We start from the raw sequence: 25507 nt of genomic DNA on the forward strand, positions 1-25507 counted from the left end.
TCTACTTAAAAACAAAATTAAAAAAAAAAAAAGAAAAAGAAAACAAAAAAAGAAAGAAAAAAAGAACAAACCCAAACAAACTATAAACAGTTGGGAAGAAAGAAATAAGAGACCTAAACTGGAAAGCCTTTAAGCCGAAGAGTGCATCTCTGATCCTTCCATAAAGTACAAAGATGGTAAACAGTCACAATCTCAAACACATAAGGAACTAACCTGTTGTTTCCAGGTGCAGCCTGAGGCATCTCATGCTATACAGCAGGCAAGGGTGTGACTGTCTCTTGGGTGCGAGAATAGACCCTGAAAGGAAGCCTGAAACAAAACATATCCTAATAATCAGAAAAGTCAAGCCAGTGTAAACAAGAGATATGAGAATAAATAGTTGCATTGACAAATCCTCAGCTAAAAGATTATATTAAAGGCAGAAAAATAAAATTATAGACAGCAATGTATTTTCTGCTATCTTAAATTCATAATGCCTGTGATTCACCACACTACTCAGGAACATGCCTGAGTAAATATTTGAACTTCCCTTTTTCTTATTTAAAGTGCTTTTTGCAATTATGGACAGTATTTTCTGCTACTTTTTGCTATCTAAATGTATCATTCTTCCCCTAGTTGTGAATTATTATTAAAGAGTTAATTAAAATTCCTGTAAGAGGTTTTTAACTGAATTGACTAAATAAGTTGGAAATTAAAATGATGGGTTGCAGAAGTGATGCTTCTTTAAGTTTTTACTGCAGTTTGATGGCAATCCTGTAAATTTATTCTTTTGCTTTTGTTGTATCCTTCCCACATTATTTTCTTTTTTTAATTAATAATATCCCTCAGGTTTAGGTTTTCCAAAAGTACATACACGTTTTTTGTTAGCAAAAGCATATGTTGCTAAAGAACATTACTTTTCAAAACTTGACTACAAATCAACTAGCTCTTTCATACTGCCCTGGTCTTTTAAGGCCAGTAGGGAGCTGGCTGGTTTCTCCTAAAGTGCATCAGGTTATGGATAGTCATCAGGTACTATGCTGATGTATCAAATGCTGATGAGATGAAATGTAATTTAATTTCCAGGAAGGGATCAGCTCTTAAGTCCCTTGCACCAGTGTGCTGTTCTGCTTTCAGGCTCTATAGATCTTTTTTTCGGTTCTCTCCACAAACTGCTTCTCAAATCCTCTAAACACAATGCCTGGTAACAGCATTTTGGCCCATAACTTGGGGTTTTGACCTGTTAGTGAACCACGCTGTTATAATCTCTTTCTGCTTATGCTTGTTATTTTTTGAAACAGATAGTATCATCCAGCTCACAGTCATACATACAAATTAGCAGAAAGCTGGGAGATTGCTTTTGTTTGATGTAATCATTATTTTCATGTATCTTTAATATCATAAGGGAAGTAACTAGAAAAGATTGCGGAAAACTGATCCCATGACTACTCTGAAGTGCCATCTAGTGTCACTGAGGGACAGTACAAAGTTACTGTTCACTAATTGCGAAAACCAGGAGGAAAGATGCTTATGAAGTTTTACGAAAAGAAGCTACACAAATTCACATACTTTAGTCTTTTTGTACATCCACAGTCAAATATGCTGGCTTTGCAGATGGATGTGGTTTTACTCATCCTCTCTGAAAGCACACATTGCTCTGAAGTCAGTTTTGCTGCAGGGACTGTCCTAGAGTTCTGTTTCTTTGTTTTTTTGTTTTCTTTTCAAACGAGTTTGCCTTATTTTCCCTGGTCATTACCAAGCTATTGCTAGGTGTTCTTTTCCATTTCAAATTTTAAACCAGCAAAGGGGTTTAGTCAGTGCTAATTTAGTTGGGAGCAGTTTATTCAGTAAAAAATAAATCAGAAAAGTAAGGAATATGTTAGTGACCAGTCTACACAGCACTGAAGAAGAAACATGGGGTGTAAGATGTTCAGTATTAAGTTCATCATCTTCAAACTAAAATAGCGGAACTAAAAATAGTTGATAAATTTTAGCATAAAATATTATGCTAACAGTGCTCCCACAGCTCCCAACTGCAATAGAACAAAGTATTTGTGCCTCTCCTGAAAAGGCACAAAGACTGTTTTATTGTTTGAATTACACTCAACACAAACACTCAAACAGCTAGGTTCATCAATGGATACATTTCAAGTGACATAAACCACCCTTTGGCTTCCTGCCCCTCTTCCTGCTCTGGAAGTTCGGGGCTGTTAGTGCACTGTGAGTGCCTAAGGATCGGTCTGGATGCAGGTACTACAGAGGGCTGCTTTCCCTGCCTGTTGAATTCCACGCTTCCCTTTCTGAGATACAAAGATGTGGTTTCTTCAAAACTGCTTTGTCAGGCTGTTCTCTTACTCAGTGTGTACATTATGCTGCCTGAAAGCTTTGGAGATGATTACCTCTATCTGGGTGCCTTAAGTCAGCAGACCAGAAGAATGTTAATGCTGTGTTACTGCCTGCTTAAACCAAGACTTAAATCTGTGGCAAAAAAAGTGGCAAAACTATAGCAAAATATATTGGTCTAATTATATATATATGCACACACACACACATCTTTTTAGACTAAAAAAAAATAATAAAGGGGACTAATAAAATCATGGAATCTGCAGCAATGGTCATGTTTCTGAATCCACGCATACAGATGCAGCAAGCAATACAATGCAGAACTTTTTGGAAATTGACAAATATTGTAGGTCTTGCATTTACAAATATTTATCAACATGAATAGTTACAGTGTTTTCAGTCAAAGGAACTGAAAGCTGCAGATGGGTACTCAATTGTGAAGGGAACTTAAAAAAATGCCACCCACTGTCTAAATATAATGGGCACTTTTCAAACAAACAAACAAAAAACTGCTGAAACCACCTTTTGTTTCATCCAGAACAATTGTCCCAAAAGGTACTGTCTTTGGTTAAAACCCAGTCAAAGACAGATAAGATAAATACTTGGTAATTATGATTTCTGGTGATAAATGGCATGATATTTTATTTATATGCACAAATATTAATAGATAGATTTTATTTGTCCTACTATTTGGCAGAATGGACAACAGAATATGTACTGGTTTATTATGTACAAATGGTTACAATTTACTATAATTTTTATTTTCATAGCTGACATGAAAACAGTCAAAATTCCATACTTTTTTCCCAGCTCTTTATGTTATTGACTCAGCAGCATTGAGGCATATAATTTGTGATAAATCATACTTACATCTTTTATTAATTTTTCAACTATTACGTTAAACTACGCATTATATTTGAATGAAAAAGCCTTAAGGATTTTGCTACTATTTTTGCAAACTTCAGATTTGGACAACTTACATTATTGCTTCCAGATGAAGACATAATTGAGATGAATTAAGCTAGTGCTTCTCCACACTGTAACTTTATGAATGTGTTTGAATTCCAATATAAAGGCATAGAAAATAGGGATCATGTGTCTACTACTAAATGCATATTAGAAAGCCCAATCAACAGGAAACCTCAGAATCAGCTAAGTTAATCATTTAGTATTCTGCTGATGAATCCTTTAATCTTTTAATTTCAAGGTATTGAATCTTCACTGGAATCAAAAGATTATAAAAAATAAGCTAAAATCCTGAGGGCAGGGGGGAAAAAAAAGGAGTTTCAAAATGCATAAAATAATCTTGACATGAAAGACAGAATAATTCTAAATATTGCTTGGCTATGTTAGAAACTCCAGGCAAGTGAAATGTTTCAAAAGGCTCATTTGCTTCTGAGAATAATCCTTTAGAGTTTCATCCATACACATCATTTTAATGTGGAAGGAGAAAGTGGGTATGTTGCAATGAAGTCCTGAAACAAAGCATTGTCTTTGAAGTGTTGGCTAATGGAGAGCAATTTAGAGGTTCTAAACCTCAGGCAATTTAATATTTAATCATGGCATCACGAAAATTAAATAAAAATGTTAACCTTTTGGGTGTTTTTCTCTTTTCTGTCCCTTACTGCTCATTTCCAGCACCAAGTTCTTTAAAGACTTGCCAATCATTTTTGATATATAGTAGGAGTTACTGCATGTGTAGTTTAAAAGGATATAGAGAAGATTGTCCGAATTTCTGTTCAACAGATGCAGATAATTGGATTGTTCTGGAAGAAGTTAAATATTTGGACTCCTTACTACTGTCAAAGGACTAAATTACTGTGAAATGTTAGTATTTCCTTTGAACTTCCTTGTCAAACTTCTGACGCACAGGATTGTTGTGTTCCTTGCATCTTATGCCGTGGGAATGTGCTCACACTATGGAAAAATACAACTGCACAATGATTTTAGATTCTTGTGCAGAGCTGAACACAGAAAAAGGTAGCAGGAACTAGAACTGGAGAAGATGTCCCATTTACCAAAGCTCTGCCTTACAAAGGAGGAAGCTAAGGGGATGTTTCCCACCCACTCCACCTTTCCTCACAGTTCAAGTCAGAGAGGGGAGATAAAAGATCTTTCTAGCTACTTGGCTACATCACGGACAGTTTTTGGGCTGGTAGGAGAGCATGTGCAGTCGTACATGAACATACGTGAACCTCATGAAGGTTGAAGCAATCACAGTATCAGTATAGACTGGGTGATGGATTGAGATCATCCTTGCAGAAGACTTTGGTATACTGGTGGATGAGAAATTGGATATGAGTTGGCAATGTGTTCTTGCAATGAAGAAAGCCAATCACATCTTGAGATGCATAATGAGCAGCATGGACAGCCAGTCAAGTGATTCTTACCCTCTACTCAGCTCTGATGAGAACCACACCTGGAATACTGCGTTCAGCTCTAGGGTCCCCAGCACAAGGGAGACATGGGCCTATTACAGTAAATCCAGAGGAGGGACACAAGAACTGTCAGAGGGCTGGGATACCTCTCCTAGGAAGAAAGGCGGAGAGAAATGTGCTGTTCAGCCCAGAGAGGAGAAGGCTCTGGGTAGACCCCATTGAAGCATTTCAATATATAAAGGAGGCTTACAAGAAGGTGGAGAGAGAGGTTTTGCCAATATTTAAGTTGGACATAAGGAGACATTCTTTATAATGCGGGTGTTGAGACATTGGAACAGGTTGCCCAGAGAAGCTGTGGATGTCTCATCACTGGAAGTGTCCAAGGCCAAGTTGGATGGGGGTTTGAGCGAACAAGTGAAAGATGCTCATGTCAGGGGAATTGGACTAGATAAAATTTAGGTTCCTTCCAACCCCAAGCATTCTGTGATTCTATATGTAGTGCCAAAGCCCTGAGTATACCGGGAGGCTGTTGCCTCTTCCTGATGAGCGTCTTCCTACCTGGACATCCACCACTTATTGTCCCAGGAGCTAGACTTAAGCTCAAGTCCTTGTTCTTTTCTTGAGCTTATTATTGGAGCTCAGCAAGATAAGGCTAGCTGTGCAAAGGAAGGCAAGCTGGGAGCCAGCAGTTACACCTCATGAGCAAAATGCATAGTCCCACAGCAACCTCATGAGCAAGGCGCACAGTCCCACAGCATCTAACAGAGAAGAGCAGAGCTGTTTTGGCAACTGTAATGAGGACTAGCCAACCATCCGGTGACAGATGTCCCCTGAGGAGGCAGGTCCAAGGTCAAGCTCATCTATGAAGTCAATAAGATAACTCCAGGTACAAAACCAGGCACAGCATACCCATAACACAGCTAGGACTGGGACTTCAGCTTAAATACAGCTGTTGGGTCTATGAGGAGAGACAGCATGGCTGGAGAACATGGATGAGCCTGGTCAGGGCAATCAGAGCCTGCTGGTGTGCTCAAGGTGCAGAATGTGGTGTGTTGTCACATGCAGAGATTGCAGAAGTTCCCAGTCACTCCAACAGCCTTGTTTGCAGGCTTGAAATAGGGGAAATAAATTAGTTTCTTCCCTCAGGACACTCTTAGCTCCAAGTTGAACAGGCAGTTCAGGCATAAACAAGATGGCTTTTACTAAGCACATAGGCATGGAGTAAAATATTAACCATCACCTGAGTGATTTAGAAGCCCAAAAGTCATTTTCCAAGACCTTGAAAGACACATTTCTGATAAAGTTTTGACATGTGAGTATGTGACAAGTCATTGACAGTGGCTTTCAGGAGAAGGATACCATGCTCATTGATAAAGCAAACAGCTTCTTCTCTTCACCTGACTTTAAATCAAAATGTCATGGGCTATCACCTGTACATCTATTCCCTACCTATGTGAAAGAATGACCTTCGTGGGTTCCTTGGAAAAGCCAGCAATCTGAAACAGCACAAACCTCTGGTGGGTCTGGATGCAGGGGGCATGAGGATGCAGGGTCACATACGTGCTCAGAAATAGCCTTGCACATTCATCAACATTCACATGCCTTAAAAAACTTTCTACTAAGTCCTAGAAAGAGGGAAGAGCAAAAGGGGGAATGGACAAAAGCAGGAAAGCCTCAGCAAATCTCTTTAACAAAAGATGTAGGTCTTTCTAATGTGATCACATTGTTTATATTGTTTTTCTTACACCAGGTACTTTCAGTGTTATTCAATGATTCTGTTGTGCTAAAACTTCCATAATAAATGTGAGGATTTAACAGCTAAAACACAGTGTAAAACTGTAAAACTTTTCCATTCATGATCAAAGTTATCACAAATGTGTGATGTTCAGCTCTGGAAACAAGATCTTGTTCTTCTTTCATGAGATAGGAATAGGTGCAATGGCTTTTGCTATACTACAACTGTCTAACCATATTATCAAAGTTATCTATGGGACAGGAACATGACCTAAATTATAGTGTTGCTCACTGGTAGAGCTGTAGCTAAGTTTGTGTCAGCAGTTCTATGCAAAACCAGCTTTTCCACTTAAAAAATATTACTCTGCTAAAGCTTGTAATCAGGTCTTATTTCTGGACCATGTTTTCTTCTCTTTTGAAAATTAAAAATAATCCATGTATCTTCATCGAAACTTCAGTGTATAGCAAGAGTGACATGCAGGCACACATGCAAACACACATAATTTTTGAGAAAATGGTGAAAGCAATGGAAGTATAATTTGATAAAATTCAAATTGTGGGTCAGCTAATGTCAGCAGACCTTAGGACCTAAATGTCTATTTTTGTATTGATGACCAAGGTTATAATCAAGAGACTAAGCTGCATCTGTATTACAAAGAGAAATCATGCCATTTTCCAGGTCTGGACCAGCTATTATGACTTAACCCAGTCTCGTCTCTATGACTATCTTACCCCACAAAACAGAGTGACTTCATTTAAACTCTCTATTGAGAGTGTTAAGTACTAAGCTATGGCTAGGAATTGTTCAGATCAGGCTAGAATCATGATAAATCCCAATCTAACAACTTAATACTATAAGGAATGTCTTGTCAGTGCCAGGAGCACTGTGCGATTTACTGGTGGAGGCAGAGCCTTAAGGGGAGATAAGTCATCCATTTGTTTATATACCATAGTTTTAAGTGTAGTGACATTAATATTTTGCTTTAATCCATCCAAATATTGACAATTACCTGCTTGCTATCTAAATGCTTTCTTATTTTTTTCTTCTCAGTCAGTTGTAATACTTTCTTCAGCCCTTCATGACAAAAGTTTAACTCTTTTTTTTATATCTTTGAACAGCTGATAACATGGAGTTTTGATCTGACTGAGTTTTGAGGAGATACAGCACCTGATTGTTTTAGTCAAGTGTTTTACTTTCCATACCTACAATCCAAAAGAAATTACAATCCAGCATTTGAAGAGAGAAGGAAAGAATTTTCCTCTAGCTTAGCTTTACATCACTATCTCAAAAAGGAGGAGCACCTTTGAGAATACTATTCTGGTTTGTATTACAATGTACCTATATAAACAAAAATAATTTTAAATATTAAGAAAACACAAAAAAGACTACTGGGAAGCTAAAGGGATAGTCATTGATTTCAGGTTTTGGTCCAAATCAGGTTGCCATTTAGCAAACAGACATACATATGTATAAATGTGCAGAAACTATCCAAATAGAATTGCTAAGTGGTTAATGAGGTCCAAAACCCACAAAAAGGTAAAGAAAAAAGAGTCAAGCTAAGCAGGCACAGATATAAAATCTATGGAAAGGACAAAGAATACTTGGGAAGTGGTGTATTCTCCTTAATCAGAACAGGATTATGGAAATGTTGCTCCATCTTGTCCCTTCTTGGGGTGGATGGAGAGCACATTAGACCTTTAAGCACTTATGTGTCAATTCAAAATAAGCCTATGAAGCTTGTGACACAAAAATCTCTTAAATTGCTTCTGTCCTTTTTAATGTGTGTAACTTATGCAATTATATATGAAATCTATTGAAAAGCTTTGCTTGTCTAAAACAGTCGGTGGGGCTCGGGTGATGATTTAATGGAAGCAGAGGACTGTCTTCTAAAGCTTGATTTGACTTTCAAAAAATTCCCTATTTTATTTCTTTTAGTATTATGATTTTTAAAGGTGGTAAGAAAATGGAAAATACCTTTGGTGGAATAGAACATGACTGTTTCCAGTCTTGCACATCTCATTTTGCTTGGCTCTGTTTCTGTGACATTTCTTTGCAGACATTGTGCTGAATGATCAGTTAAGAGAAGTCTACAGAGAAAACTGTTGGAGAAAATAATCTTCAGACAGTTTACGTAAAGTAAGGATATTACCTCACAGGAGACTGACTATCTCCCCGACTGGCACTCCAAGGGTATCAAAACACGTCTAATGTCATTCTAGATTACTTAGATGTATCTGGCCTTCAGCCACTACTTCAGGACAGAGCAGGTTTCTTCAAGATCCTGAGTCACAGCAGCTAGCCCCATTTGGATGCGCTGTAGTGTCCAAGGCATGTGAGACAGTGGTAGATGTCTTTGCATCACCAGCTCACTGAAGCCCTTTGAAAACAAGCAATTGCCTAAATGCAGATGCCTTGCTATTAGGCACTGTGGGGTACAGTGCTTTATCATCAGCTGCCACTTGAAAGGTGACAGGTCTTCATGTCCTTTTTCATAACTTATACAAATGAGTTGAATGCCTTAGAGCTTCTCAAATGATACAAGATGCCTACATTCAGGTAACTGAAGACTTTTATTGCATCTATGTTAAGGAGTTGAACCACTTCCTAGGCTCTATAACTCTATATACTAGAACCCCATTGACCTTGAAGAATGCTTGGCCTACTAGCACACATGTAGACACCTATGTCTGCTGTTTTTCAGGACCAAGTGTGAGATACAGTATCTGAGACCATTTATAAAAGAGGTGGTCTGCATCACACAGAGAAATGGAGGTAATCTTCATATAGGATGGAGCAATTTATGGAATAAACATCTTTTGTAATGGGAATTTTTTTTCCATGAGATGTTGCTAGGAGTGCTATGCAGCCCATAATAGAACATTAGTAGAGTTTCGCAACACTGCATAATTCCTAAGACAAAAGGTATTGGATACAACATGAGGTAAATACATCCTGGACCTCATTATGATGAATAAAGACAAGTTAATCACTGGATTGGAATATGTGGTTGCCAAAGCTGTCCATTTAATATGGTTAAAAGCATATTTCCAGCCAGTATTTCAGAGAAGCTGAATGTCCCAAAACAGGAAAAGGATGATCACATTTGTCTGGAAGAAAAAAATTACAAGAAAAATAAGAATACCTATAATTGAAAAGAATTTAAGAGATTGTCCTCAAATATCTTATCCCCCTTGAGTTTACAAAAAAAAAAAAAAAAAAAAAAAAAAAAGACCAAATTTAGCACAAAAATGTTACATTGAAAAATGTGGGATCTGAGCATGATGTATGGAATGGTATGGGATAAGGGGCGGATACTGTCCTGCGTTCAGCTGTCACAGTTATTTTTCTTCTTCCTAGTGTCTGGTGCAGTGCTGTGGTTTTGACTTTCAGCCTGGGAGCAGTGCTGCTAACACACCAATGGTTTTATTTGTTGCTAAGTAATGCTTACATTGATCAAGGACTTTTCAGTCTCATGCTCTATCAGTGAGGAGGGACATGAGAAGTTGGGAGGGAACAGAGACAGGAAACCTGAGCCAAACTATCCAAAGGGGTATTCCATACCACAGCACGTCATACCCAGTATATCAACTGGGGGAGAGTTACCCAGAAGGCCCAGATTGCTGCTCAGGTTGGGTTGGGTGTCTGTCAGTGGGTGATGAGCAATTGCATTGATCATCACTGCTGTTTGTTGTTGGGATTTTTTTACCTTTCCCTTTTAGTTTTATATTCTGTCCCATTGTTATTTCCCTTATCATTATTATTATTGATGGCAGCAGCAGTGGTTTTGTGTTATACCTTAGTTACTGGACTGTTGTTATCTCAAGCCATGGGATTTACATTCTTTTGTTTCTTCTCCCCATCCCTCTGGGAGTGGTGGGGGGGGGGAAAGGAGCAGAGTAACCAAGAGGATGTGTGGTGCTGAGTTACCAGCAGGGCTTAAACCATGACACCTGGGAACAAGCCCTCTTCTTCTGGGTACTGCCTGCAAGAATAACAAGGATAAAAACTAATAAATAAGCCTCACTCAATTGGCAGTCTAATTATGTCAGTTGCCACACCAGGATGCAACCTTCTGCCCACAGGTAGGAAAGTTCTGAGCACCTGTCATAACCGGCCATATCCTGAAACCAGCCTGGGCAAAAATTAATAGATTCTTGCACCAAACTAGAGACCTCCCAAGCTTTCCATGTCTTGACCATGGTCATACGTTTTCTGAAGCATAAGTAGGCAAATATGTTTTGTTGAACTCAGTATAGCTGTAACAGGACGAGGTTCAGTGGTTTGTGTTATACAGCACATTGGGGTAGACAATGCAACATCCCATCTGACCTTAAACAATAGCAATCTGAAAACAGGCAGACGTTACTAATGCTTAGATTAGGGGAAAGTGTTTAGCACCCGATTATTTTCAAAGGAGGTCTACGTTGATACAGAATTAGTATACACAAACAATAGACAGTAAGCAAGCCAAGTCTGCCAAGTTCACCTCTTTCTATTCCTACAGATTAACTGTACTGTTTAAAAAAGAGCTGCTACTAAAATTTTTATCTGTAACCACAACTTTCCCACAAACTCAACAACTCCTTGAGATCCTCTTACAGTCTTTACATTAGCAATCGTTTAAATTGGTTCATGTTTCAGGGCCACCTGACTTTCTTTTATACATGGATCAGCATGTAACTTTAATACAATATGCAGTATATATACATAGAAATCTGTTTTAAAAACAGTATTTTGCCCTCATCTGTGAAGCTCTTGTCATAGAAGAAGTTCAATCAAAGAGTTTTGAATCAACTCAAGGGAATTTTGCCGTTGACAATTCAAGTAAAATTAAGTGCAGTATCGTGCAAAAACAGTCTGAAAAGCAGTGGAGAGGAGGCTAAACAGTATTAGAATACAGACACTGTCAAGTTTGAGGCAAAACAGTGAACAATTTTTTTAGAATGACAAAAACAAAGATTCATGCACAAGTAAAATATGTGTTGTGGTCTGCTAATAGGTTGTACCGCTATTACCATTTTTGTAAATTTCCAAAGCTGTTATTTCCTTTTTAGGAGAGAGGGAAAAAAAGGTTTGGATTACCACAAATTTTGTAATGCTTATAGTATGTGTTCTAACACTTTCCATTTAGCATGGAAGTGCAGTGTAGAGGCTGAACAAATAAAATTTCAATTTGGAGGGATGGAAGTTTTTAGATGAAAAAATAATAAGCACCCACAGCCTTCAGAGTCTGGAACTGAATTGTTTTTAGTGGAACTCATTTGATATGAGCCAGCCTTAAGTGTTATTTCCAATATGCTGCAGGACTTCACAAAAACATTGAACTAATTATTACTGGAGATTGAGTTAATATCATATTTTTGTTTATTCAGCCTGTATTGGCTATCAGGCTATATATTCATTATTTAGAGATATGGAAAACTATGTAAAAATAGTAACTATGTAAAAATATGTAAACACTATTACGTTATAATTAAGTGGCTTGCTGCATGGCGCCCATGGAATTGCCTTTTTCCTTAATGGAGATTTCTTTACCTTCTGTTGCAAGTAGCCAATTAAATTGTATTAATCTTCATTTCATCTTGAGAGTTATATTTATTTTAAGTTATGAGTGATTGGTGGGAAAACTCATTGCTCGTTTTGTGTGGCAATGTGAAAATTTCCACAAGTACTTTTTCTGGAGCTATATGCTCCTAAGATCCAGATCTCCTACCCCTAATTCTGGGCACCCAAATGGCTTGTTTTTTAGTGTACACAGCTGGTAAGATGACTTAAGACTAGAAAAAAGTGGTTGATGTAGCTAATATCTGTTAGGTTTTAGTAACTTAAATTGTTTGTGAAAAATGGGATTAAAAGCAAAAGAAGATTGGGAAGAGTTTCCATTCCTTCAGTGTATCAGTTATAAAGAAGGTTTTCTTACAGGAGAGAGAAAGCAGAAAGTGTGTCACTTCTGAGTGAAGAGAGAAAACTGATGCTGTAACTTGACAATATCTGAATGCTAGAACTAGTGACTACAAAGTGATATACAGATGCAGTGATCTCTGCTTTCAGGTTTTTTCACTGTAATCTATCAGACTTCTTGGCCATCTCCAGCTGTGAAAATATGAATCAGCAAGAAAAGAGCTTTGAAACAAATAAAAGGAATATTTCTGTTCATGTCTCAGAAGCTGAAGAAAACTAGATGAGAACAGGTTTTGATGACATTTTACATCAACAAAAAATGAATAAATAAATAATAGGAAGAAAATTAATTTTAGATAAAACATACTGAGATGGCTTAATTAGGAGCACAGTTGCCGTAAAGGTAAAATATCAACTACCAGGTGTGAAGCGTATTCATAACCATTTTTCAACTTAGATGTCATAGGTGAATTTACATAGTATTTTGTGTATTCCTTGGAAATTAGCTAGACTATGTTCACATGCTGTTCAATGGCTTTTGAGAGCTACAAAAAAAAACCACAACAAACCATCACCAAAACCCATGAAATAAAGCCAGAAAGACAAAATCACCCACTTGCTTTCCTACCCTTTGCTGCAGAAGAAGCCATACCTTCATTTGTTGGGCTTCAGTTCCTACCCGATCTCCCTCCCATACTGAGGTTTAGGAGGTGAGTGCTTCATGATTCAGAACAATAAAATCAGAAAAGCATATAAAATTATGCTGAAGGGACAGTATTAAATAACAGAGTGGGAAGATTAAAAAGAAATCTTATTAAAAAAGGGAAAAAAATCTATTGTTTAATATTTTATCTTTGGAAGGCACATGATTCTTCATCTCAACTATGCAATTCTAGCTAATTTAAACCACTTAGCAACACAGGAATATTATGAATGAAAAAGTCTCAGCTGAATTTTATGTGACCCAAACATTTACCATGTGTTAATTGCAAAAAACACTTCTGTTTAATAATATTTTTCTACAATTTATAAATATATGCATGTTTTGTAATTCTGTTAATAGAATGAGAAAAAGGGTACATATTGGACCTACAGAAATCAGTGTAATAAAAAACTGGTGCATAAATATAACAGGGCCAAAAACATTTTAAGCCTGCACTATCCTGTATTTGCAGACAATGTGCAGTTGTACTGTAAATATAAATCTACATCTATTATCAAAAATCAAAATATGTATTAATTTATTACAATATCAAGCTTCAAAACAAATCTCTACTGACAGAAAACACAAAGAATGATTTTTACTGTGAATTTTAAAATTCTCTTTACAAACATTGTGCTCCATTGCTCAGCTTGCTGCACCCTTCTTCAAAAGAACAAACCTCAGTACTTCCTTAATGGGAAAATATTTAAAAATATTTTCTTTATTCCAGTTGATCTTTTGCTGAATGCCTCTGCTTGTTGTCCCATTTGTCAAAGCTACAGTTCAGCCTTTCCTTGGTCTGCGGAAACTAATTCAGATAAGAATCATACTGTGCATGAGAAACTCCATCTGGTCTCTGGTTGTCCACAGCCAGAACAGCTTTGTCCACTTTTACATGTCTAGTTCTGATACCATGTATCTCAGTGTTTCACATTCATTTACTTGCATCATTTGGTAGTTATAACCTGTCATCAGCATGTTTCCTAATGTGTAAATAGTTCTCCCATGATAGGAATAATGTCAGAACATCAAAAGAGTAGTGTTCACTCTCTATGGGCTGCACTGGTATTTAGCGCTCTTTCTTGAGAAACTTTGCTAATTGTGTTACTGCAGAAGCACGGGTCTGTAACTGTTTGGTGCCTTTCCTGTTTTCTGTGAAGGGCAGTGAATTATGCCAGGCCTTTCCCTGCTCCCAGTAACCTGCACTGACATGGAGGCCCAAATGCACCAGCAGCAGATTTTGGGGGAAGCTCACATCCAGGCTCCTCTTCTTCAGGAAGCTGTTAGGCTTCTCCAGCCCAGCCACATGCTGTACCACAACTTTTCATAAAGATAGCCAGTAGATAACAAAGAGACTTAACTTGTACTCACAACAACTAAACTTAAATACAATTAAACAGACAGGACACTTTAAAATGTCTTGCACATGCTTTCTATATGCACATTTCATGTTTGTCCCTATACAACTTTATAAGAAAGAGCTTGCCTCCCATAAAAAGGGAAGACATCCACCATTTAGAGATAAGGGAAGGTTCTCATGGAAATATTAAGACTCACTTTAAACAGTTACTTAGTGCATTATTTTTTGGCATTGCCTGGTGAAAATAACATCTTATCCAAGCCTTAAGATGCATTCTTGAACTACATCCATGGAATAAGAAACAGACAACATAAAGCTGAGTAGTTCCAGATTCTGAAAAGCAGGAGAAAGCTGTAAGTGCAAAAATGAACAAATGTATAAAGTGAGTTTACAGTAACTGCTGAAAAGCCGTTTCTGGGATGTGTTTTTATTAAGCAAACATACATTTAGTCATCAAAGAAAATCTCCAGACCAAATAAATTCCAATGCTTGGCAGAAGAAGCTTTAAACTCAGTATTTAGTGCTGTGGAAAAGGTTACAATTTAAAGATAATCCTGCATCTTTGGTACTGATCATTAAGCTAAAACTTTTATTAAGGGTGCTTTACTGTGGACATAAGATAGTTAAAAAAAAGGCAGAAAAAATGAATGAGTCACTTGGCTGAAGAAGCCCAGCAGCACTGAGGTCTGAGTGCTATTTGTTAGCTCATGTCTAGCAGCATAAAATAAGTTGGAAAAGAAAAGTCTGTTTGTAATTCATTTTACAAACTAAAATGTTTTCCCTCTAAAATACAAAAAAATCTTGTATAAGGTTATGGCTAGTGGTCTAAACTTTCTCAGGTTTGTGAAACACTGATCATTCCTTCATCCCGCAGGAATAACAGATGGGTTGTGCTTGTACAAAATATGGTATCCACCTGCACTTCATTAGAGGGCTGCATTTTTGTACATGCCACACCACAAGATCACCATGATGACATAGCAGCTTCAGAGAACAGCGTGACTAGGGCTTTTTTTTTTCTCTTGTAACACAGAGGATCTGGCAGACTTGTACCTCCTGACACCGTTTACAGCATATATTGGTCGATACAGTCCCTTATTGCATCTGCTCTGGGAATTGAGGAAAGCAGCTTCAAGGAAGTAAGGTAAGTGCTGCTGCATGTTTTAACCGTAATATTCAGCTATTTAAAAGTGGCTGTAATGGGAACGTGAAAACATGTCAGGCTAAGTTTGCCAATTTGTAAATTGAACACAAATCAACTGTTGCTTAGTGGATTCACTTTCTCTGTTTCCTTAAAACCTCACATATTTTGTGCATCAGCATTGGACTGTTGCACTTTTTTTACAGTCTGTTTGTTCTGTTTCAAAAGAGGAGCTGATGTACAGTCCAAAGACATTTTTAAGAATACTCACTGCTCACTTATTCATTCATAATTTGTTAAATCATTTTGCTTCATATACAAAAGAAAAGGTATCCTGATATTTAAATAATTAATCAAGTAAACAATGAGAGGAAAGTTATAAGTATTTTGAAATTTTGTGTTAAATTTAAAGCACATTTTAAGCACACTATTGAAAATTTAACTTAAGGTATATTTAACTTAAGGCTGATTGAATGATACATTCATTTTTATTTTGTTTCACGACAACTTTAGTATTAAAGTGGCATAGAGTAGCTCCAAAATACTTTGAATAGTTTGTCTATATTGTAGTAAGCATTTTCCACAATCAGGGATTTGTCATTTAGTATATTTTGGCAAGTCGCCTGAGCAACTTCAAAAATATTTTCACAGGTATTTTACAGCATAACTGGTCAGAACAAACACAGGCAATTAGTTCAAGCATGTTTATGTTACAAGAGAAATGTCTAAGAATGTATTCTGATTTTATCTTTTGGATTCATACAGTTCAATGCAACAAACAACTATGTGTACCCAATCTATTTACCTTTTACACTTCTGACACAGAAACATGAATGAGAAATCCACGAATAAAACAAGTTAACCATACTACATATGTACTTTACTGTGCTCTTTTATGTTACTTATATGCCCTTGTACTACAGAATTGTCACCCACATTTTAAAATGTTGCTGATAAAATAATTCAAAACACTTGATATTTAGCATTTTAAATTTCTTCCAGGGTTCTGCAGGGCAGTTAAACATTGTATGTTGCTTAAAAGAACTGTAAGCCTATGATATCAATAATAAAATTTAGCATTAAAAATATGATTTGAAACTAGAATAACAATAGAATTTGAATTTAAAATAGGATGTTTATGCCACTTTATCAGGAAGACTATAAAATGATACAGATGTCTAAAAATGTCATTGTGAGGCCAGAGTGTAGTCTAAGATGTTCATTACATTATACTTTGAATACAGAAGCAGTAGTTGTCCATCCTTAATGTTTAGTACTTAAACAGGACCAGATTTTGAGCTGAATTGGGCCACTGTAGTGTCTTTGCTCTCAGCAGAGCTGTACTTATTTATACCAGCAGGGGACTGAAGGTTGAGTTTGCATGTTCTCATGCAGCAGTGAAGAACAGACAAAGGAAATTACACTGATAACTCATACAATGATCACTATATTCTCTGTTTTGTGATGTAATGGGAGCAACACCATGGTAAAGGTATATTCCCCTTATTCAGGGAGCGGCAGCTCAATACATAGCAAAGGAACTTTGTGGGTAACTGGAGATAACATGATTTTTCACAAATTTTGTGGTGTACTGTATGAGATCAACAGGCCCTGCCCACAGGTACCTCAGTTGAAATTATTAGCTAACCAGAATGCGATGTGGCTTTTAGCAAGTCAATAAAAGCAAGAAAATTTAGAATTAAGGAAGACTATCTAACTATGGTCCTGCATTTTACCACTATGTATTCTGTGTAACACTAAACAATGACAATAGCAAGGCAAACTTACTCTGCTGGAAGATTGCCCAGATCTGAGATTAGTGTCTGGTGGTCTGTTTACAGGCTTTGCATGCTTTCTGAAATTACTTGAGAATAAGAAGGTTCTAAGGATTTTCCTAATCATCTCACTCTCAGAACAGTAGTTTTCCACACAACAGCTATCTAGGTAGTAAGAAGTAAAAGCAAGGTACTAATCTTCACATATTAGCATCTTGTGGAGTATCTGATGAGAAATGCCCTTAAAAACTGAGGTGAGATGACTCACACTGGATCACAGCAAAACAGCTCCAAGGGCACTGAACATTCTTTTACTGTTATGTGAACTGGGAGACCAACTATATGAAGCTTTATGGCTCTATTGAATTAGAATGGTTCTGCAATATGATCAGTGCATTTATTGTTATATAAGAGAGTTTGCAAGAACACTTCCACTATCTCAAATCCAGTCATTTCAGATCTGTGGTAAATAGAATATACTCATGCGCACATAGGCAGTGCTGCTGATTGTTTTGACATGCCCAGGAGAATATGTTATGTATTTTTATTAGTTTGTTCTTTAAGTGAATATGAAAATTAGTGGACCATGCTTTACTGGATGTGCTCCATGAGAAGATATTTCAAGCTACAGGCATCTTAACAACACACTATACAGTACAACATCACCCTCAGTTTGTAACTTCCCTGGCTTTTTTAAACTTTGGTAATTTCACAAAGTGTTATTTTTATATAAAGCAATTTAGTATATTAGGAATGCTTGATACAATCTAAGTGGCAGAACCGCCTCTGACCATGACCTTCAGCAAAACTCTTCTGTGCCAAGTTTAAAAACCTTGGATTTTATCATCCTTCTTGTGACTTAATGAATGAATTTGGGGAGATGTAAAGAACAGTTTAATTACAACAGCAGAATGGCCTGTAGTTTTCCATTGCAAAAGCAGATTATAACAAGACAGGGACTGTAAGTTTATAGTAGTAACAATGTAATATTAACAATTTAATATACTTTTTCCTTAATTAATAGTTTTAGACAGGAAGTCTTAATTCATTTTTATTTGTAATACTTACATGGTAAAATATCAAATATTGCTGAAAGAGGAAAACAAATAAAGTTTTAACTTTTTTGTTTCCTTTTACCATACAGGTACAAGACGCATTGCAAAGATGGCTTTAAACTCCCTACCCATCTTTCTGTTACTGATTAGTGGCATTTGTTGCCAATATGACTATGGTCCTGCAGATGATTACGGTTATGATCCTTTTGGGCCATCTGCAGCAGTCTGTGCCCCAGAATGTAATTGTCCACTAAGCTACCCTACTGCCATGTATTGTGACAACCTTAAACTGAAAACCATTCCAATTGTACCAAGTGGAATAAAATACCTTTATCTTCGAAACAATATGATTGAGGGCATTGAGGAGAATACATTTGATAACGTAACAGACCTTCAGTGGCTGATCCTAGATCACAACCATTTGGAAAATTCAAAAATTAAGGGAAGAGTCTTCTCTAAACTAAAGAATCTGAAAAAACTTCACATTAACTACAACAATTTGACTGAAGCTGTTGGACCACTCCCCAAAACTCTGGATGACCTGCAGTTAAGTCACAACAAGATCACAAAAGTCAATCCTGGTGCACTTGAGGGGCTAGTGAATCTGACTGTCATTCACCTTCAGAACAACCAGCTGAAAGCAGATTCTATTTCTGGGGCTTTTAAAGGCCTGAATTCCCTTTTGTATCTTGACTTAAGCTTCAATCGACTTACAAAGCTACCAACAGGACTGCCTCACTCCTTACTCATGCTGTATTTTGATAATAACCAGATCTCAAATGTTCCTGATGAATACTTCCAAGGTTTTAAAGCCCTGCAATATTTACGGTTATCCCACAATAAATTAACAGATTCTGGAATACCAGGCAATGTCTTCAACATCACATCACTGGTTGAGTTGGATCTCTCCTTCAATCAGCTGAAGAGCATTCCAACTGTCAGTGAGAACCTCGAAAACTTCTACCTCCAAGTCAACAAAATTAACAGTGAGTTAAATTTAAGTATTTTCATTAGTATTTGCCACAGTCTAGACACCGATGGTCAACGCAAGTATCTAAAAAGGTAGATCAAGCCATCTGAAGAAATGGTACTGGTTAGATTGTTTAGTACACTGACACTTCTCTGTTGTCCACATTAATGTTAAAAGACAGACACTAAGCTGTTTAAATTATCCTTAAAGAGAGAAATTTCTGTCCTTGTACCACTGTGTGTATTACTGGGCAAAATCTCATGTAAATTGGAGTAAATCCATAGAAGACAATGGAGTTTTATTATACAGCTGAGGAAAAAGAATTGGGCAAGGATTGATCAGTGTGAAAGATGTTCAGGGTTAATAAGTCAGCAAAAGGAGACATATCAGCAGAGCATCAGACTATGGTATGTGTAACCTTTCAGGAGGCTGATAGAGAAAGTGCTGGAGGGAGGAAAGAGGGAGAAGACAACAAATTCATAAGGTATCAGGCACAAAGCACAGTGAAAAAGATACAACAAAGTAGCTGCTTTTCTCTCTTTCCTCTCTTCTCTCACGCAGAATTGCTCCAAACCCATCTTGAAATCCAAAGACCTGCAACTGTTTCTTTTAGTTTTCATTCCCATTTCACACATGGTATCATCAGGTGGCAAACTTTTCTCCAGTCGTGATTTGAAAAAATGTTTCTCCTGAAGTCAATAAATGTCATACCTTGCATGAGATCATGGAGGTTTTTTACTGAGATGGATTTTACAAGGTTGTCCTTATCCTGAGGTGGGAAGGAGGTGTTGGAGAGTGGTAGATGCCTCAACATCATGTCAGAAGCTCTCCAGCTGCACCTGTGTCAGTGGTGGTCTCTGACAAAGAGGCAGATATGTCAGACATAACAGTGCTTCTGCAGGAGGACTTACATTATCTTGCTAGCTGTCATAAAACAAACCATAAACCCCTCTCTTCTGTTTGCCTGGTTGCGCCTATCAGGGTTTTAGAATGTCAGTGTTATCTATTCCATGCACAGCTAACTCCATGAAGATGTAGCCTTTAAAAGACAAATGTTTTACTGTAGATCGTACCAGCCACAGAGCAAGATCTTTCAAAAGGTTTTGTATTTACTATACTTCACATTTCTTTCAGTGTTCTAATTCTTTTTTTTTTTTTATTTTTTTCCTATTAGATCTCAATCCCTTGTTTTGCTGAGGGGAAAAAAAAAAAAAAATATTTCTCACCTAAGGCACCATATACAGTGACCTGGAGAATCTATCAGATACTCCTTCTCTCCTAAAAGAGCTAACAATGATGTTTAGTTTCTCATGAGATACATAAGGCAATTTTACACACTTAGAGTAGTTGTTCTGAGCCTCCTGCAAGGTACACACGTACTGAAGTTTGCTTTCCGTTCACATTTTCAAGGGCTTCCAAGTCAAAGGCTGAGACAACAATTTAATTTTGCAGTGAAAGCCGTACTTCCAGAATGGTGGTCAGCAGCAGAGCGCGTGCACCAGCTACTGCTGCACCATCATTGCTACCCTATGGACTCATGCAAGCTAGCGTAAGACCATGAAAGGTTTATAAAAGCCTTTGATTTTTCCATACCTCAAACCTGAACTGTCACTTCAAATAGAATCTTGATTTTTAAATATTTCTTATTAGTAGTAATTTAAGGGTGGAATTTTCTCTTTAATAACAACAGTGGTTTGCCACCATGTTTTAAGATGCCGTTAGGATTATGCACAGACTCATGCACACACACACAAACACAGACACAGAAGCTTGTTTTACAGACTCCTCAAGGAGTGGAAAAAAGTGAAGGAATCAAAGAGAATCAGTGACACAAGAGCATCAAAGGCAGACTTCACCATATTTCATTTGTAATTGTAGGGGATAAAGGAGAGTTGTTGCTTCCACATGAAACCCCAGCAAGAAGACACCATGTGAATGAAGGGTAACAAGGGAGAATGTGAAAATGTTCCACGCAACAGTTAAGAGGCCACGTATTCTGCTCCAGTCCATTATCTGAATCAGTACCTATACGATAAATCATACTTATTCTAAACCAGAGTTAGTTATGGAGGTTCTTTGAGGTTTTTCATAATGGCTCACTCCACCAGCCCAAAAAAAGATTTTTTACAATGGCCTGTGCAAAAATGACTAATGTATGATTACTGTGGGACCACAAAACAGCAAAGATGACTATGGGACTTCAGATACCATTAGGATTGCCCACTGTATTGCACACCTGAACAAGGAAAATTTAACACAGTTAATCTTTCTCTCAGCTAAAGGCTACTTACACTGCTGGTGTAAAAGGGGTAGACTCTCACACAGCATATAGTAAAAAATTAATTCTGTCTGAGATATGTGTTTCTATACTCCCATTTTGATCTATAGTCATGGAAGAGGAGGAGAAGGAGAGGAGAGGAGAGGAGAGGAGATGGAAAAGAGAGGAAATGCCTTTTCCTGTTTCCACCCACACACCCCCCAGATATTTCAAATATACATGTAGCTTGTTAGAATATCTGAATTTCTTATGGCAACAGACACTTTTCATGAGAAAGTAATTGTTCAGATGAAAAATCCAGTTTTCATTCAATTCTTTTTATCCTTAGTGTCTAGTTCATGCAGGAATTCTGTGTTGGGAAAATATGAATGCTACACTAATGGGAAAATTCCAGTTACACTGTCTCTGAGCCTGAGTATTAGAAAATCAGGAAGAGATTTTAACACCTGCAACATTAGTAAGTGTAATAAAGGAGGAAGTAAACTACTGACATATTTTATTCAACTATGCTATAGTCTCACAGACTGCAGCTTCCATACAGACCATGTAACAGTACATTAAATGCATTTACCAGATCCAAGTAGAGACTGAAATTAGAAAACAAACATTTTTAATACACTTCTAACAAGTGAAAATTATATGAGCTGTATAAAAATTTAATACCCAAATGAAAACAGTGCACATGAAATACTGGAGTCAAATCCCTCTGAAGTCTATGATAGAGTTCTTTTGACTTCTGTGAGGACTACATCAATATTCACTTCCAAAGTGGTTTCAGTCTCAAAAAATAATCAGCACAGGTTAGTATTTTGGGAACACAGAAAAATTCTGTGGTTTGCATGCACAAAATTTACATCCTTTGAGTAGTTAAACGTCTACCCAACTTCTATAAGCATACCTTGGTTTGCAACCAAATGCTAGCATTTTTGCTGAAAAGTAACAATATGGTAAAAAAAAAAAAAAAAAGTTTTTAAATGCCTAATTTCAATGAAAATTTACTTACAAGGTAGTTGTTGAATTACAAGAAAAATGGGAAGAAAAAAATCTATATTAGAATTTGTGTTTATTTTAATTTCTATAAATTACACCTAACTATCTGCAGAAAACTGGATCTAAATAGTTAATGGTATAGCCAAACAAATGAGTTCAAAGTCTCAGGAACTTATGTTTTCACTTAACAAAATTCCACACAGATCTAACCCTATAAACATTTATGGAATTATTTGATCCTAACTCACAAGAATCATCAGTTCACTTCAGCTGGTACATTCTGAATCTGAAGAGTATCAGAATTGGTCTGCAGTCTTAAAATTATTGTAATATGGACTGCACAATAAATGTGCATTAAGGATGCATTTTATCTTTCAGACTTCCAAAAGAAGGCTGTACAGTATGCAAACTCTAGGAGATTGTTCTGATTTGCTTTAATCAAATTGGTGATCAAGGTCTAACATTTGAAATACATTTCCTTAATCCCTACTCAAAACAACTTACTTTGGGAAAGATACAATCTTTACCCATTCTTCAACATGATATCTTACTGTCCAAAAAATTACCTAAGCTCTCAGACTTTACAAAGCTGCCTGTACAGATGGGCATAAATTTTTACTTAGTTTTCACAAGCCATATTTCATTAATGATAGCAGATTATCATAGTGCCTGAAAGTATCCAACTGAATTTAAAACGGAGATATAAAGATACTTCCTCCACTTCCTTTAGTAGTGGAGGTCATCACATTTTCTTAGATACATTAAATAGTTATACAGAAAAGATGTACGAGGTGGTGCTTTCAAAACTTCATGAATGACCTATGATTGGTAGCTAAAATGGCATTTGATTTTGAGAACACTACCTTGGTTTCTCAAAATTTATGAGGGCTAGTCATTTGCAAGATAAAAGCAACTGAAGATATGAAATTTGGCTGCATACTGGTGAATGGGTTCATCAAAGGAGTCCCTGTAAAATATTTTCTATGATGTGAATTCAATGGATGTCAATGTCCTGAAGAAGAAGTCTCTCACACTGCTTCTTTAGTAGTGATGGAGCTTTTCAATAGACTAATCCTCTCTGACTCAAAGGAAGCACATGTGACAACGAAGGATCATCTTTACAGAATTACACAATGTGGTGTGTAGGGGACATCAAGTTTATTCACATACATTCTCTCTTGAGGATAGATCTCTGCATGTTATAGGTGTATAATATGTATATGTATATATGTATGTATAATATGTGTGTTTATGAAACTGAGTACAGAACTCTATTTCATGTAATTTCTAGCTTACAGTTAATACTGCTCATAAGATGTGAGACAGTTTTACATTCAAGACTGGTCTGTTGCTGTGTGAATAAAATAATACTTCAACTGAATAGAGGCTACATATATCACTACATAAAAGTTATGATAAATATAAATACGTTTATAGATATTTTTTACATTTATACTCAACTTCCAATCCTGATGTTCTGGAAAGGTTCAACTGTACAATTTAAATAGAAAACTCTTCTTCAACCCCAGCCTCAAATTTCATTTCGAAAGTAGTAAATTGGAATGACACATCCAAAATGATATTTGACAAAAACATCTATTGAACAACCCATTCTTTGGTGAAAAGCTATATCATGATTTCAATTTCTCCAGAAACTTTTTCGTTCTTCAATATTTTACCCTTCCATCATAATGTACCCCTCCACAATTGATTCCTCCCTCTACACCTCCAGTTTTACTGGAGATTATTTTTCTTTGTTTTCTCTAACTGTCAGGTCAGACTTCCATATAAACTCAAAAAATCAAATGGGTACTGGGAGCATAGCACTTGAAAAACTCGTTCTTAAAATTCTGACCTCTCACAACTAATGGAAAGAACCTCTCCTAACAGAAGGCCCTCGAGTTCCAGTAAGTGCATGGAGAATTACACCAATGGACATGCAAAATATTGAAAAATATTTTAATAAATTAAAGCCACATTTCCCAAACAATATTAAGCAAGTAGAAAAATAGTGAGTTTGCCCTATTTGTCCTACTTATTAATGCTTTCTCTTGTTCATCTCCTTTTCTTTTCAGAGTTCCCATTGAGCAGCTTCTGTAAGGTTGTTGGGCCAACAACCTATTCCAGGATCACACATTTGCGCTTGGATGGAAACAATATCACTCGGGCTGACCTGCCACAAGAGATGTACAACTGCCTCCGGGTGGCTGCTGAGATATCACTGGAGTGAGATAGCTGGGAACATCCATATCCCTTCTAGGGGGAGTAACTACAGGAATTACATCATAATAGCTCTTTAAAACTAGGATATGTCTTAAAAAAGTGTCAATCTGCATATTATCCATGCTGTTTGTTAATATTTAGCATGCACTTGGCAACCTTAACAAAATGTGTGCGTATTTTTAGAAATGGTTGTATTTAGGAAGCGCAATAACCAAATGTGGTGCAAAATGTGCCTCCATCTGGATAGGCAAGCTGATGGCAAGCATTCAGCTTCATAGAAATTGATGTTCATGCATGCAACATATGCCAGCTGGTACCAGGCTTACATGGAATCAGGTAGGTTTAATCAGAGTGCTGAGCTGTATGGGCTAGCCTGTGTAAATACAAGATTTTTCTCCAACCAGTCCAACTTTGTTAATTATTCACACTTTTTCATATTGCTATAAGTTACAAAGGAAAAAAAAAAAAAGAATTAATAATCTAAGAACAATTTGTGAAAATATGTTTTCAGAGGTCATGAATATTAAATTAACAGAATATGTGAAAGATAACAGAGAAACATTTTTCAGGTTAAAAAATTCTTTAGTCTTCTTTTTTGTCATACTTTCATTTAAACTTTCATGGTAAGATTTTTATCCATTGCTGATAAAATTGTTATGTTGAAATAATTATATAT

The 25507-nt window shown here is 36.7% G+C and overlaps 1 protein-coding gene across 1 annotated transcript in view; it reads left to right on the forward strand.

The window, feature by feature from the left end:
* The first annotated feature begins 15209 nt into the window (after positions 1-15209).
* Positions 15210-25507, forward strand: part of LOC133269855 (keratocan) — a 29335-nt gene continuing 19037 nt past the window's right edge. Inside the window, exons 1-3 of the mRNA XM_061454517.1 lie at positions 15210-15543; positions 18460-19356; positions 24684-24834. Coding sequence (XP_061310501.1) covers positions 18480-19356; positions 24684-24834 — 1028 coding nt within the window. The 5' untranslated portion in view covers positions 15210-15543; positions 18460-18479. The remainder of the gene's footprint in view (positions 15544-18459; positions 19357-24683; positions 24835-25507) is intronic.

This window comes from Pezoporus flaviventris, unplaced genomic scaffold (assembly GCF_033815535.1).
Source record: "Pezoporus flaviventris isolate CSIRO_AGI_PZ_B2104156 unplaced genomic scaffold, CSIRO_AGI_Pfla_v1 ptg000016l, whole genome shotgun sequence".
In the NCBI taxonomy this organism is placed as follows: Eukaryota; Metazoa; Chordata; class Aves; order Psittaciformes; family Psittacidae; genus Pezoporus; species Pezoporus flaviventris.